At 43.1% G+C, this 14071-nt stretch overlaps 1 protein-coding gene across 3 annotated transcripts in view; it reads left to right on the top strand.

Moving 5' to 3' along the window:
- The first annotated feature begins 4654 nt into the window (after positions 1 to 4654).
- The window catches only part of DOCK10 (dedicator of cytokinesis 10), a 262830-nt gene continuing 253413 nt past the window's right edge, over positions 4655 to 14071 (top strand). For 2 of the 3 annotated variants that reach the window (XM_032354989.1, XM_032354988.1), the window contains exon 1: positions 4655 to 4881. In XM_032354989.1, the coding sequence (XP_032210880.1) occupies positions 4759 to 4881 (123 nt within the window). In that variant the 5' untranslated portion in view covers positions 4655 to 4758. The remainder of the gene's footprint in view (positions 4882 to 14071) is intronic. The other variant, XM_032354991.1, reaches the window with a different exon arrangement.

The following is a 14071-nucleotide window of genomic DNA, read 5'->3' as shown; positions in this document are numbered from 1 at the left end:
ATCCAACTCTTGACTTTAGCTTATCTCATGATCTCAGTGTCCTGGAATCAAGACTCATGTCAGGCTGCAGGCTCAGTTGGGAGTCTGCTTGAGGATTCTCTCTCTCTCTCTCTCTCTCTCTCTCAAATAAGTAAATCTTAAAAAAGAAAACAATATATTAAAACACAAGTTAAATAATATATTGTGAAACTGTATTCCAAACTGCAGCATACTATGTTATTATTGAATGTTAATATTGAACATTTTTACATGACAGTGGATGAATGAATATTATAATATACAGACTATATTATTGTTCATGAAATTCCAGAGTCATTGATTTGGGTGAACACATTGTTTTCAGAATGCCTGGATGTCCATGATCTTGCCTGTACAATGGCATTCATTGCTCAATGCAGAAGTTCTTATGAGAATCAAATGTATTCATGTATGATTAAATGTATTAAATAAACATATCAAATTGTTACATGAAATATTTAAAAATTCCTAACTGCTCTACAACTCTAGTAACAAAACCATTCACTGTAGTCTCTGTGCTAGGTACTTTTTAAGAAATTTGAACTCACCTCCATAAGCCATGTCACACAGGTACCCACCATTATCCCTGCTTTTCCAAATAGGGAAACTGGGATTTAGAGAGTTTCTGTAACTTGCTGAAAGAAGAAGTAAAATTGTGATTTGAACCCAGACAGTTGGAGTCCATAGCAAGTGCTTGTAACCACTACTCTCAATATCAGACACCACTGAAGATTCACTTGTTTCATTAAATGACTATTCTCTGAGAAATGGGAATCAGGATGGGTATGTTTCTGTATTGGTATCTCTTAAAATGAAATGGTGCAGGTACAGAAAGCAGAATGCAGCCGAGTGAGATGACTGAAATAAAGTTGAGGTAGGGAAGATGAAGTCTAAGCAGAAATATGAGCCAAGAAACCTAAGAGACTTCAGGACATTTTTTTTTTTTTTAGTTTTGAATTTTTATTGAATCTGTAGCTATGACCCTTTTCTCACTCCTAGTTTAATTTCTTTATAAGATATCATTCTGTTTGTTTGTAAATAAATTATTATAGTGTGATACAAAATTTAATAAGCACACAGTGTGTATAGTATAATACAGGGTATATAATATGTTATAATATATGTACACAGTTCTGTCTCCCAGCCAGCAAGTTCCCTTTGCCAGAAGTTACAATTGTAATCTGTTACTTGTGCAACCTTCACCACAATTAATTTAGGAACATTTCATCACCCCCAAAAGAAACTTTGTACCCATTAGCCATCACTCCTCATTTTTTTTTTCAAGCCAATATAGCCTTAGGCAACCAGAAATCTACTTTTCTGTGTCTAGATTTGCCTATTCTGGATGTTTCATTAAAAAAGGTATCTGAAATATGTGGTCTTTTGTGGCTAACTTCTTTCCCTCAGCAAAATGTTTTCAAGGTTCATCCAGGCTGTACCACATAACAATGTTTCATTTTTTTAATGTCAACAAATATCCCATTGATGGGCACACCACATTTTATTTATCCTTTCATCAGTTGATGGATGATATCTGGATTGTCTCTACTTTTCTGTTGTCAGGAAAAATGCTGCTGTGAACATTGTTGTAGAACTCTTTGCGTGAATAGATATTTTCATTTCTCTGGGAGTGAAATTACTGGGTCATATGGTTACTCCATGTTTAACATTTTGAGGAACGGCCAAACTGTTTTCCCAAGCAGATGCACTATTTTACATTCCTACCACCGATGTATGAGGATTCCAATTTCTCCTCATCTCCCAACACTTTTTTCCCCCATGTTTTTCATTATGGCCATCTTCATTGGTGTGACATCTCACTATGATTTGGATTTCCACCTGCCTGGTGACTAATGATGTTGAGCACTGACCATTTGCATATTTACTTTGCAGAAATGTATGTTCACATCCTTTGCCCATCCTCCCAATAGGTGATTTGTCTTTTCCTTCTGTTTCATTGACTCTCTCCTCTCCTCTTATCCATGGTCTTCCCCATTATCAACATTTCCCACCAGAGCAGTAAGCTTGTTACAACTGAGAAGCCTACAACAACACATCGAAATCACCACAAATCTATAGTTTACATTAGGGTCTTCATGGTGTTTTCATAGATTTGCCTTTACAAAACATCTTAGCCAAATCTCTCCAGGGAAGTGAGAGATAAGTGACCAGCAGAGTCAGAGAGTTCCAAATGAGCAGACCTGCAAGTCCTGTTTCTACAGCAAAGAATGTGTGTGTCCATGCTGTGGCCAGGGGGAGACATTCAGCTCTCCATTTTAGGATAACTAAAACCTACATGACTGTCACAGGCTGAAGAATGACCCAGTGATCACTGTTATCAACATGTCCCAAGTTTAAAGGCCACTTACAGCTACCTTCCTTTTAATGTGACCCACGGAACGGACATCATACATGGTATGGACAGAGGAAATAGACACTGGTTCCTCAACTTTATCAAGTCTCACACCCATGCTCCCGGTGACCCCTTGAAGCTAGAGAAAGTAAAATATGTAGTAATAAAGCACGAGTGATTTTTCTGGTGCTTGATATGGTTGTGGTTGAAGAATGGGTCATGTGGGATGTTACTCAATGTTTTGGATCAGTGCAGCAAGATGCTATATGTAGGACACATTCTGGAGTATTTTTTATACTAGGGCCTTCCTTTCCAGCATACCTTTCTCTCCTCCTTCTGTCTTCCCAGTCTTCAAGCACTCTGAGCTCTGGGATGGCACCAGCTCATCGAGGGCCTCGGGAAAGTCATCCCTAAACCAGTATTTATTGTCTACCATGAGCCAGGCAGTGCTCTGAAATCAGGGACAAAGACTAGACATCTCTACTTGGAAAGTTCAAGTTTATTTAAAAGTACTTGACACATTACCTCTCTAGAAAAAAGGTGCATTTAAGGGGATCAACACTGAGCACCCTTGTCAGAGAAGGGCTTGGTTTAAGGAGTTACTCCCACAGAGATCTACATTTGTCACCACACAGGCAACCACCTACTTTGCTTAACCTTAAGGGTGACCCCATTCCCATGTTGCCTAGCAATGTGAAAGTGTATAATGTAAGACCAGTACTTTGTTATGAAGGGTACTGTAAAACCAACTAATATTTCAGATGGCTCTTCCCCAATCCGACCAAGCCTCTGCCTATCTTGATTTCTAGAATGTGCTGAAATGATGCCCAATCAGTACCTCTGATTAACTGAATCCCAGAAAACAGAAAGCCAACTCAAGAATAGTTTTTTCATTTTTTAAATTTATTAATTTTTTTTATTAACATATAATGTATTATTTGCTCCAGGGGTACAGGTCTGTGATTCATCAGTCTTACACAATTCACAACACTCACCATAGCACATACCCTTCCCAATGTCCATAACCCACCCACCCTATCCCTCCCCCTCAACACCTCAGCCACCCTCAGGACTCAAGCACATTTATCAGCTGCTCAAGAAGTTTTTATACCCAAGGGCAACACTGTGTTAAAACTACGTATTGGCTTTGGAAAAAATGTCAGGGTCACAAATTTATAAAAAGCAGTTAAGAAAAACCTAGAATACTTAGGAGTGGTTGCCCTGGATCTCTTCTGACCAGTATCTTATGGGGGGGGGGGGCAAACTGCTCTTCTCCCCAGCCAGCCCCCAAAACCACCCTGTGTGTGACTCAGGAGAATTCTTAGTAGACTTTTATCAGCTGACTGGAGACAAAGTGCAGACCAAAGGGATGCGTGGTCAGAGCAGGAGCAGAAAAACAACACAAGTGTAAGTCATCCCCGTATCTGACTGCCCCTACCTGGTAAACCCACAAGTCAGTTCTAGTCCCCACAGTCTATCAGATACACACCCCAAGTCTCTGACACCACTTTACCCTGGTTTACTATTCGTTAGCTCTTATTATGCGAAATGTCCTTGATCACATATTTGAATTCATTTGTTTAACATGGTAATTCGCTGCCTCCCACCCCTAACCCCAAAAATGTACCAACCCTATACAACCTTAAGGAAGGCCTGGTAAGTTCCCCCTCCTTATCCCGGGTTTCCAGAACAATGTGAACTGGTACATGGTGGGCGCTTAATGAATGAATACCGGTAGAAAGCATTTATGACTTTGGAAGCTTAAGAAGACTTATAAAGCCTGGCTCTGGCGATGCAGGAGAGATCCCAGGCACCAGACTCATAATTAGCCTCTGATCTCCTCCTAAGGATGGAAAGACCAACTCAGCTGAGCCCGCGCCCATCCGCCTGCCTAGGAAGGTAGGGGGGTAAACCGGCAAAAGCGGCCAGAGAACCAAACGTGCGAGGAGCCTCCAAATGGGGGCGAGAGGCGTGGGTAGGCCCCGCCCGGAGCCCCGAGGCTGCCGCCCCGAGCCCTCCCCCGCGGCCGCCGTCCCTGGGGCGACAGGGACAGCCCGGGCCGGCCTGCTGGAGCCGCCCCACGCGCGCCCTGCAGCCCCCGCTGCCGAGACGCCGCCGCAGCCAAGCCGGGGCCGCTCGCCGAGTTGGCTGCGCGCGCCCGGGGAGCGCAGAGTTTGCAAAGTCGTCGCGAAGCTTCGGTGGAGGGAAGGGGGTGGGGGAGTGGGGGTGCGCGAGAGAAAAACCCGCCTCTTGCGAGTAGAGCGAGGAAGAGGGGGGGAGAGGCTCCGAGTTCCGCTTCCTGAACGGCGGGTGGGTAGAGAAGGTTGGCGCGGGGAAGGCCGGCGGGACGCGCGCTCCGGGCCCCCGCGCGAGCGGCGCGGCAGGCAATGGCCGGCGAGCGGACCCGCAGGTTCACCCGGAGCCTGCTGAGACCCGGGCAGGCGGCCGAGCTCCGGCACAGCGCCGCGTCCGCCGCCGCGGTGGCCGTCAGCAGCCGTCAGCAGCAGCGGGTGAGTGTGGCGCGTTCTCCGCGCCTTCCCGCGCTCCCGGGGCGCCCCGGGCCCCGAGCCCGGCCTCCCGGAGCGCCCATGCGCGTCCCTCCCGTCCCTTCCCGCGTCCCCTCCGCGAGGCAGCGCCGCCGACGCTTCCTGTCCAGGGGCGCGCAGGGGGACCGGGGACACTCAGAAGCGCAGAGCGTGGGAGTCGATGTGTGTGGGTTCGGGGGCTGGGGAGGTGGCAGGAATGCCTCGAGAGTCACATCGGCACTAGGTTGTGGGGTGCGAGCGACCCGAAGGGTGGGGGATCCGCGCGAACGGAGCCGGCGGTCCTCAAGTCTGCGCTCTCCCTCACCCCGGCGACTGGTGCGCAGCGAGGAGAGGATGTGACCTGAGGTCCTCGCTCCGGCTGAAGCTCGGAGCCCCGCGTTAACGCTATCGCGGAAATAAATGTCCTTCGCACCACCCTCCGTCCACGCGGTAAAAAACTACAAACCACTCTACGCTCCTCCAGAAAGGGAGCGGGGAACTGTTTGGAGGAGACGTGGGTCATTAAGTATCCAGTGGTTTCTGGTTTTTTCTAAGATGTTCGCGGGGTTCTCCCGCCGAGATCGCTTTATTGGTTACTTCCTCCTTATAACGCCTTCTAAGTTCTGGGTGATTTCCGCGGGAAATCCCTGGGGCAGCAGCCAGCCATTCCGTCTGATGCCCAAATCCTATCCCTGTGTTTCCAGATGCTCATAAGTTCCAGTAGGTGTCATACTCCCGGGTGTAAGTGTCAGAAGGGAAAAAAAAAAAAAAAAAATCAACTCTGGTGGGAATGGGGAGAGAGTGGGAAGAGCGCTCCAGTCAGACGTGGGCTCAACAGCCTCACTCTTGGCCTGCCTCTGCTGGACCGGAATCCCACGCTGTGGGTTTCATTTTCCTTATTGCCAGGAAATATCATTAGGAATTAAACGACTTCTTTTAAGGGTGTCAAAGAAAGTGTTACTCTTGCCAGTCACCCATGAAGAGGGAGCCAAGAGCTGCCCAGAGCCAGTTCCCACAGCCAGGACTTTTCTCTAAAGCCAGAGGTCGGAAAGTTGAACAGAACGGAAGCTAATTGCCTGGCAGAGGGATGAGGCATCAGATGCCCAAAAGGGCGGGGGTGATTGGAGTGTAGCCAGGGTTGGTGGCCAGGGTGCCTTCTCTTTTACTTACCACTGGCTGCACTCCGCAGTTACCCAGAGGTGATTTCAACTGTTCACCAACCCTGTGCCAAGGGTTGCCCGTGGTTGGATATCAGCATGCACTCTTTCGGGGCAGGAAGGATAAACTGTCAGAAAGGACATTGTGGAGGGGGGTGGGAGGTTCAATATGAGCAAAAGAGATCATAAGAAAATCTTCAAATATACATAGAAAATAAATTTTACTTTGGAATGATCAGTCGGGTTTGTGGATTTGTTGTTCTCTGCCATTTACTGTACAGGAACTTCATTGTGCAGTCGATTTGTTTTATTGAATCTCTGGACTGATCTGTTGGAGAAGTGCAGAGATATAAGTAGCATGCATTTGGAATAAACAGCTCTAAATGTTGTTTTTTATTTTTGTTTTGTTTTTAAGGGGATTCTCCTGAGTTCTGTGCGAGAATTTCTATAAAGAATTTGGATTCTAGTTAGGAGCCCATTACTTTCTTTGAATTTATGTCAGGCTTGAGATCCTAGGGTATCTTGTCAAAATGAATAAGCTCAATGTATTAAAAAGAGTCTGGGAGGGGGTAACTCACTGGCAAAGGTGTCCCTCCTCCCTCCCCTCACTTCAGCACCTTGGCCAACACTCCTGAATTAGCTTTTGCCAAGACATTTCACTGGATCTTACACATCTAGTCAGGCAGTTTGGGCAGCAATTTTGGCAGCAAGAAGACACGTGCTTTGAATTTCATTCTATCAGGGAACTCTTTAAGGGAAACAGGAAGGTGATGAGTTCTCTGAGTTGGCACCCACACTCAGTAGGATTCTGTGGGGGCAGAGCATCTCTTTTGAACCTAAAACCTTCTAATTGGACTATGTGTGGAGACTAATCCTAGCTTATGTGATCCAATCCCTTAAGATCCTTTATGTTTGTTGCTTCAAGTCCTCAAATCCTGGTTGTCAAGGGAGAATATTAATAGGATAGGGAAAGAAGATTATGGATAGCCCACTTCAATACAGTCAAGTAGAATTGTGTATATTGGAGCAAACTGTCATATATTGAAGAACATTTGAGAGATACTAGAAGGTTCTATGGAACCTTCTAGTTTACATGATGCTAGATTCACATGATGCCCTTTCTATAAACCCTGTTTGGGGGGCCAAAATCCTCCAGAATGTTACAAAGAGATTGTCATAGGGTTGAAACTCTGCTCTATCCAATAAGAATAGACAAGGTTGTCAGATTAACAAGGTAGTTATGAGTTGCAGACTCTGAGAATGGGATATGTGTGTATATACACAGTCTTACACACATGTACATAGGACAGGGAGGCTTCAAAATGTGTGTGATTTATGGAGAACACAGGGCAAAGAGATGCTGAGTGACAGCAATTGACTAGGGGGCCAATTTTGAGGGCAGTTACTGAAGTAAGTAGAGCTATAAACGGGAGCAAACTTGATTTCAGTTTTAACCCAAGGCACTATGGCAGATTCATGTGCAGACAAGATACCTCACCAGGGCCAACTTTATTTTAACCCCTCGTAAGAGGAGGGGATATCTGCATTCCCATGTTCACTGCAACATTTTCACAATAGCCAGGATACAGAAACATTCCGTAATGTCTGTAGAGGGATAACTGGATAAAGAAAATGTGGTCTATATCCCAACCTTAAAAAAGAAAGAAATCCCACCATTTGAGACACTGTGGATGAACCAAGAGGATGTTGTGCTGAGTGAAAAAGTCAGACACAGGAAGACGAATAGTGCATGAACTTAATTATATGTGGAATTTAAAATAGTAAATCTTATAGAAGGAAAAAGGAGAATGGGGGTTACCGGGGCAGGAGGTAGGGAAGTGAGAGGAGGAAGAGATGATGGTCAAAGACTACAAAGTTTCACTTACACAAGATGAAGGATTTCTGGAGATCCATTGTGCAGCTTAGTTAACAATACTGGGTTGAATACTTGAAAGTTGCTAAGAGGATAGATTTTTAGTAGTATCTTTTCAACACACACACACACACACACACAGTGGCAACCATGTAGAGGTGATGGTTAATTTATTTAACTTCATCCTGCTGATCTTTTCACAATGTAAACGTGTATCAAAACATCAAATTGTATTCCTTAAATGTATACAATTTTTATATGTCACCGCATTTTAATGAAGTTCTTAAAAAGGAAAAAAATGATAATAATACATAACAGTTATGAACAAAAGCCATATATTTTAAGAAGAGAAATATTTGCTCCTTAGTTATTCTAAAAATTTTTCCATGGAAAACAAATGAATCACAATTCATGTCAACGCCCATCTCAAGATCGAGTAGAGTTTAAGTAATTTCCAGACACCCCATTCATGCTCACAAAGCAAGCCTTTTTAGAGCAGAATCTCAGTTGAAAAATGATTGGAAACATTTCTTCCATGTCAGTGGGGGAGTTTTATTGAGTGTTTTATTACTTTGGTTGAATATACATACGATGTTGGCCTCAAAGTTATAATGCCACTAATTAGAAATTCTTTACAGGAAACTATTCTTTTAGAATGTATGAGGTGCTTTTGTATTTTTGTGTGAATTATTTAATTTAGAACGTTTTCTATAATTCGTCCTATAAATCTAGGATTTGCACACTTTTCTGCATTTGTATTCAATAGCATTTTAAAAGAAAAATACTTTTAAGGAAAGTAGAGATGACTTTTCTGTTAACACCACATTAGGGCTGTCACTTTGAGAGATATAGATCTTTATTTATGGAACGTGATGGCGTGAGTCAGAGAAATGGAAGACTCTGAGGAATAAATAATCATCTGGTCAATTTTTGCCTGAAGCCTCTTATATATTTCCCAGATGGGAACCACTTTATTTATATGTGGTCTTGAATGCATTTATGACATTTACTCTGGTGTTACACAAAAATTCCTCTGTGAGTCATTGTTGCATTGTAACTAACTTTATTAGCTTCTTTTATTTATTTTTATTTATTATTGAAGTAAAATTGACACACAGTGTTATGTTCATTTCAGGTATGCAATACAGTAATTCTACAGCTCCACACATTACTCAGTGTTTTCCAATGACAAGTGTAGTTACCATCTGTCACCATACATAATTACAACACCATGGCTATATTCCCCATACTGTACTTTTCACTTCTGTAACTTATTTCCTTTATAACTGGAAGTTTGTGTCTCTTATTCCCCTTCATCTATGTCATCCATACAACAACCCAACCACCACTATTCCTCTGGCAACCACCAGTTTGTTCTTTGTATTTAAGTGGCTTTTGTCTTTTTGTTTGCACATTTGTTTTGTTTTTTAAATTCCACATATAAGAAATCATAAGGTATATTTGTCTTTTTCTGACTTATTTCACTTAGCATAACACCTGCTGGTCTATGGCAAGATTTCTTCCTTCTTTTTATGGCTGAATAAAAGTCCACCACACACACACACACACACACACACACACACACCCCACATCTTCTTTATCAATTCATTTGTGGATGGTTGCTTGAATTGCTTCCATATCTTGGATATTGTAAATAATGCTTCAGTATACATTGGGGTGTCTCTGTCTCTTTGAATTTGTGTTTTCATTTTCTTTGGGTAAATACCCAGTAGTGGAATTAATGAATCACATATTTCTGTTTATCAACATCTTTTAATGAGGAAACGTCCTCCCAGAAGCGATTGCACTTACCCAGTATGGGCATAAGCAGAAAGCATAAAGGGTAAGTGGTTGAGAAAGGACACTATTGACTTCTGTAATCACAAAAATTCCATAACCTCACTTTCCTTTGACATTTTGTAACTTCTCCTGTCCTCCAATGATACTACTTTTGGTACTCTGGGAAGCTCTGAATAAGAAGCAGAACCTCTGACAGACCCGAGATCTTTGGTTGAGAACTAATGTCTGTAAACATGTTTACAGGAGCAGAAGGAAGAATTTCCTCTCCTCTGAACTTTATGATATGTAAATGGTTAAGAGTAGGAGGGGCTTCAAACACATGAGTGGGAGATACTAGAATTTCCAAAAAGTAGTATGCTAGGAATGAGAGTGAGTGATACATGCAAAAAGTGATACTGAATGGAAATAGAACAGTTGTGTCCCTGTCCTCAGCTCGGGTTCAAGCAGGATGCAGAGTGAGGGCCTCTTTGTTTGGCGCCCACAGCATAGTCTGGTTTGATTGGTTTGGTTTGGTTTTGACAGGGGTCTTCATAACAAGGGTGTTTACACTTTAGCAGAACTCATAGTCTCACAGCTTATGTTGATGGTGTTCCTTCATGAGGAAGGTACCCGGCATGGTGAAGAAGTCAACACAAGCTTAGTTTACAACATCAGGGTTGAATGTTATTGATTGTACCAACTACTGTTTTTTCTTACTTCTCAAGCACATTGCAGAAGGGACTTTGAAGATAAACGGTAGCAACAGGGGATCCGGACAACTTCTAGATGGGTCCAAAAACAAAGTAATGTGTGTGGTTTGTGGCTGTCTTCTCCTTCACAATTTTCCCTGAAGCCTCACCAAGAAAGAGAGTGGCAATGCATGTGTTAGGATAAACCACTGAAAGAGAACCCATGAAGTGCCTGGCATGCAGTTCAGTATGTAATTCTCAGAGCCATCCTGAGGATGTTATTATTGTTACAAATTACAGAGGAAGCCATTGAGATTCATAGAGTTAAAGACTTCACTTTAGGTTAAGGAACCTCTCTTGCACCCTGAATAGTAACTAGCAGAGCGTTACCTTCCAGTTCTGTAGTGGCTTCCAGCAGCATCTCTAAACTGGAAAGCATGAGGAGTTGAATTTGCTTGATGTTGCACTCTAATTGTTAGCTCTACCTAAGGAAGAGGAGCTCTGTCCTTCCCACTGATAATTCAGAATATCTATCACTGCCCACTCCAGCTTTCCTGTGGGGTTAGAAGCCAAAGCAAAAGCTGTTCCAAGACCCATAATAATGTTAAACCCTGGGGCGCTTGGGTGGCTCAGTCATTAACCGTCTGCCTTCAGCTTAGGGCATGATCACAGGGTCCAGGGATCAGCCCTGCATTGGACTGCCTGCTCCGCAGGAAGCTTCTTCTCCCTCTCTCACTCCCCCTGCTTGTGTTGTCTCTCTCACTGTGCCTCCCTCTGTCAAATAAATAAATAAAATCTTTTAAAAAACGTAATAATTTTAAACCCTCTTACAGTAACCAGAGTTCAGTTGTTAAGTCCTTCAAATGTAAACTTGTTCCGCCATCCTTATGCTATCAATCTGGCAAAGCCATAAGCACATTGTGAAAGAGGATGGGGTTATTTCTTCTCAAGTCTACCTCTGTCTAGAACAGCCTGCGTCTCCATCTCAATCACTTCACCCCACTCCAGCCAGTGCCTGAAATTTTCCAGTGCCTCATGTGTCCTTGAGCATGTATTTTCATTTATCTAGGTTGTGTTGTGATTCTTTTTTCATGCACTTTTTTATTCAAAGGAGTTATTTGAAGTGTCTTACAAAGATGCATATAAGGCAACAATAAAAAATGTAGTGAGTAAAGGTAAATAGCAATAATAGCAACAACAAAAAAGCAGTATTAGGAAAGCTAAACATTGTCAAGAGTAGATTAATGGAGAAGTATTAGTGAATACAACTCATAGCCATTAACTCCTTCCTACAGTCTTGCTAAGACTGTTTCCTAGTGGCCAAGTTGAAAAGGAAAATACGATCAGCCATGAGATTAAGAGGTCTGCAATGTAAAAGAAAATAATTTGCTCTGTACATGTTCAGCTTTAACTTATACTGAGACTCAAGAGACAAGACATTGTTTCCTATGATTTTCATTCAGGACAATATAGATTCCCACCACCTAGAATGTCCATGGGCCAGCTGCTTTGGAATCCCTGAAAGCTTGTTAAAAATGCAGAATCCCAGTCCCCATGGCAAATCTACTGGAAGAGAACATGTATTTTAACAAGATCCTCTGGTAATTTATATGCATACTACCATTTGAGAAACACAAAAAATAAGCTACAAATATAACCATAATTTTGCAGTATATGGTCAGTCAGGCAATTGGGTGAGGGTCCAATACAAGAGAGTTTCTTCCATGACTCTTTGAAAGAGTTGCCTGAGGCAAAAATAAAGTTTAGCTCACGTAGAAATGTATGAAAATGGATTGGTTCCTTGCTGAGTGACTTTGGAAATTGCCTTGATAGTTTCCGTTATAGTTTCTCCTTCATGTCACATCTTAACTGTAGTGTAATCTTGTGCTTCCAGGCTAAGCAAAAAATTCCATAATGTATATAAAATAGGCACAATCTGAATCTGAAAAAGTCCTGACCCGGGTTACAGCCCTAAAGACCACCTCAAGGGTGCGGCTGGTGTTACCCTGCTTACCAGAGAATTTTAAAGCAGGAACACTAACACTCATGAAGGACACTCAATAATGACTTTTCGTTGTTGCTTTATAAGATTTATGTTACTATCATTGAAACTGTTAGTGATTTGAAAATAATTGGTTATACCAGGAAATCTGATAGCTAGAATCAGAAAATCATGAAAGGTTTCTCTCTCTCTCTCTCTCTCTCTCTCTCTCTTTTTCTCTTCTAGTCACTGAGTCTCAGAGAAACATGATGTCTCTCTTTCTCATAGGAATGTTCTCAGGATGGATTTCTCTGGAGTTAAGGTCTAGATTTCCCCACATGTTGTGACATGGTCCAGGATCCCTTTGACTGGCTGTCTTTCAGCCTGTTTTGGGATACTCTTTCCTCTCTTCCACTGTTCATGAACAATTTGAGCAATCTGGCCAGTTTGGGAGTTGGTGCAGGGAACCTCAGAGCATGTGAGTCTGGAGAGCAGAATTCCAACCCTGGCCCTTCACCGGGTCATGCCTCCTTTTGCAATCTCCCGTTTTCTCATCTGTGAAATTAGAAGATTACACAATTAAGTCCTTCTGTTGGCCATTCCTTAGCCTTGAGTTCTGATGGCTTCTCCTTCTCCTCTGTTGGGTTCTCAGATGTCACCTTCTCAGAGGATCTTCCTGGGTCACCAAGTGGAAGCTGGTGTTCCTCAGCCTTCCCTCCACTGCAACCTTCTGTGTTCCATTCCCAGAACACGTGTTCCATTCATTTTCCTCATGGCTCCAACCACTACCTGAAGTAGATCTTTTTACTTATTTAATTTCTAGTTTCTCTTTCCCAAACTTCCTCTTTTCAAATATATATGCCATTGAGAAAAGGAAAGGTGTCTGTTTCCCTACTTTTATACTTTATTTACTATATGAAAGTGGGGGGGAGTCTTCCTTTTCACTGCAAATGAGGTGCTAAAAGCAGCATCAGGAGAGTGGGCTGGTTGCGCACCAGTGAGCGATTGTAATGGAATTATGACTTGCAAATGGCCAGTTTGTCGGTGTCTGCTAATGATGTTCCTTGAGTCATCTTCTTCACAGTGTACTCAGAAAGAGAGTGGGCGTGTCCTATGTGCCAGGGACTTGACTCATACAATCTCTGTTAATCCTCATGACAAGTACACAATAAATGATTTTTATTCCTATTCTAGAGACGTGGTGGGAGATGCATTAAGGTCGGGCTTGCCCCAGATCAAATGACTAGTCATGGATGGATCTTGGAGTCACAGGCAGGTAGCTCAGTTGCAGAGACAATGTTCTCCACAGCTGCTCTGTCCTGCAGACCAGTTGCCAAAGGCGGGTGGGCAGGCAAGCCCCATTACCCATGCAGTCAGCATCCAAGCGAGAGAGAGCAAGGATAGAAAAGGAAACCCCAGAGAACTTGCCACAGGAAGAGGTTTTGAAAAGGAGCTTCTTAACAAGAGAAGACCTGTGGCTACTTCTGCTCTGCTCAGCCATGCCTTATCCATGACATCTCAGCAATGCAGGACACCAGGAGAGACTCCTGCTTTGGACACTGTATCCGCACTCAGTCGTTTCCCTAGGAATGACCAGCATGCAGTGGGTTAAGCTTTGCAAACAAAGCTTCCTTCAACTCTGAAAGGGGCATCATTTGATTCTTCTCTATAGAAATCCATTTCTGGCACGATAAGC

The sequence above is a fragment of the Mustela erminea genome, chromosome 8, assembly GCF_009829155.1.
Source record: "Mustela erminea isolate mMusErm1 chromosome 8, mMusErm1.Pri, whole genome shotgun sequence".
Taxonomy (NCBI): domain Eukaryota; kingdom Metazoa; phylum Chordata; class Mammalia; order Carnivora; family Mustelidae; genus Mustela; species Mustela erminea.
This window is presented reverse-complemented; position numbering and strand designations above follow the sequence as displayed.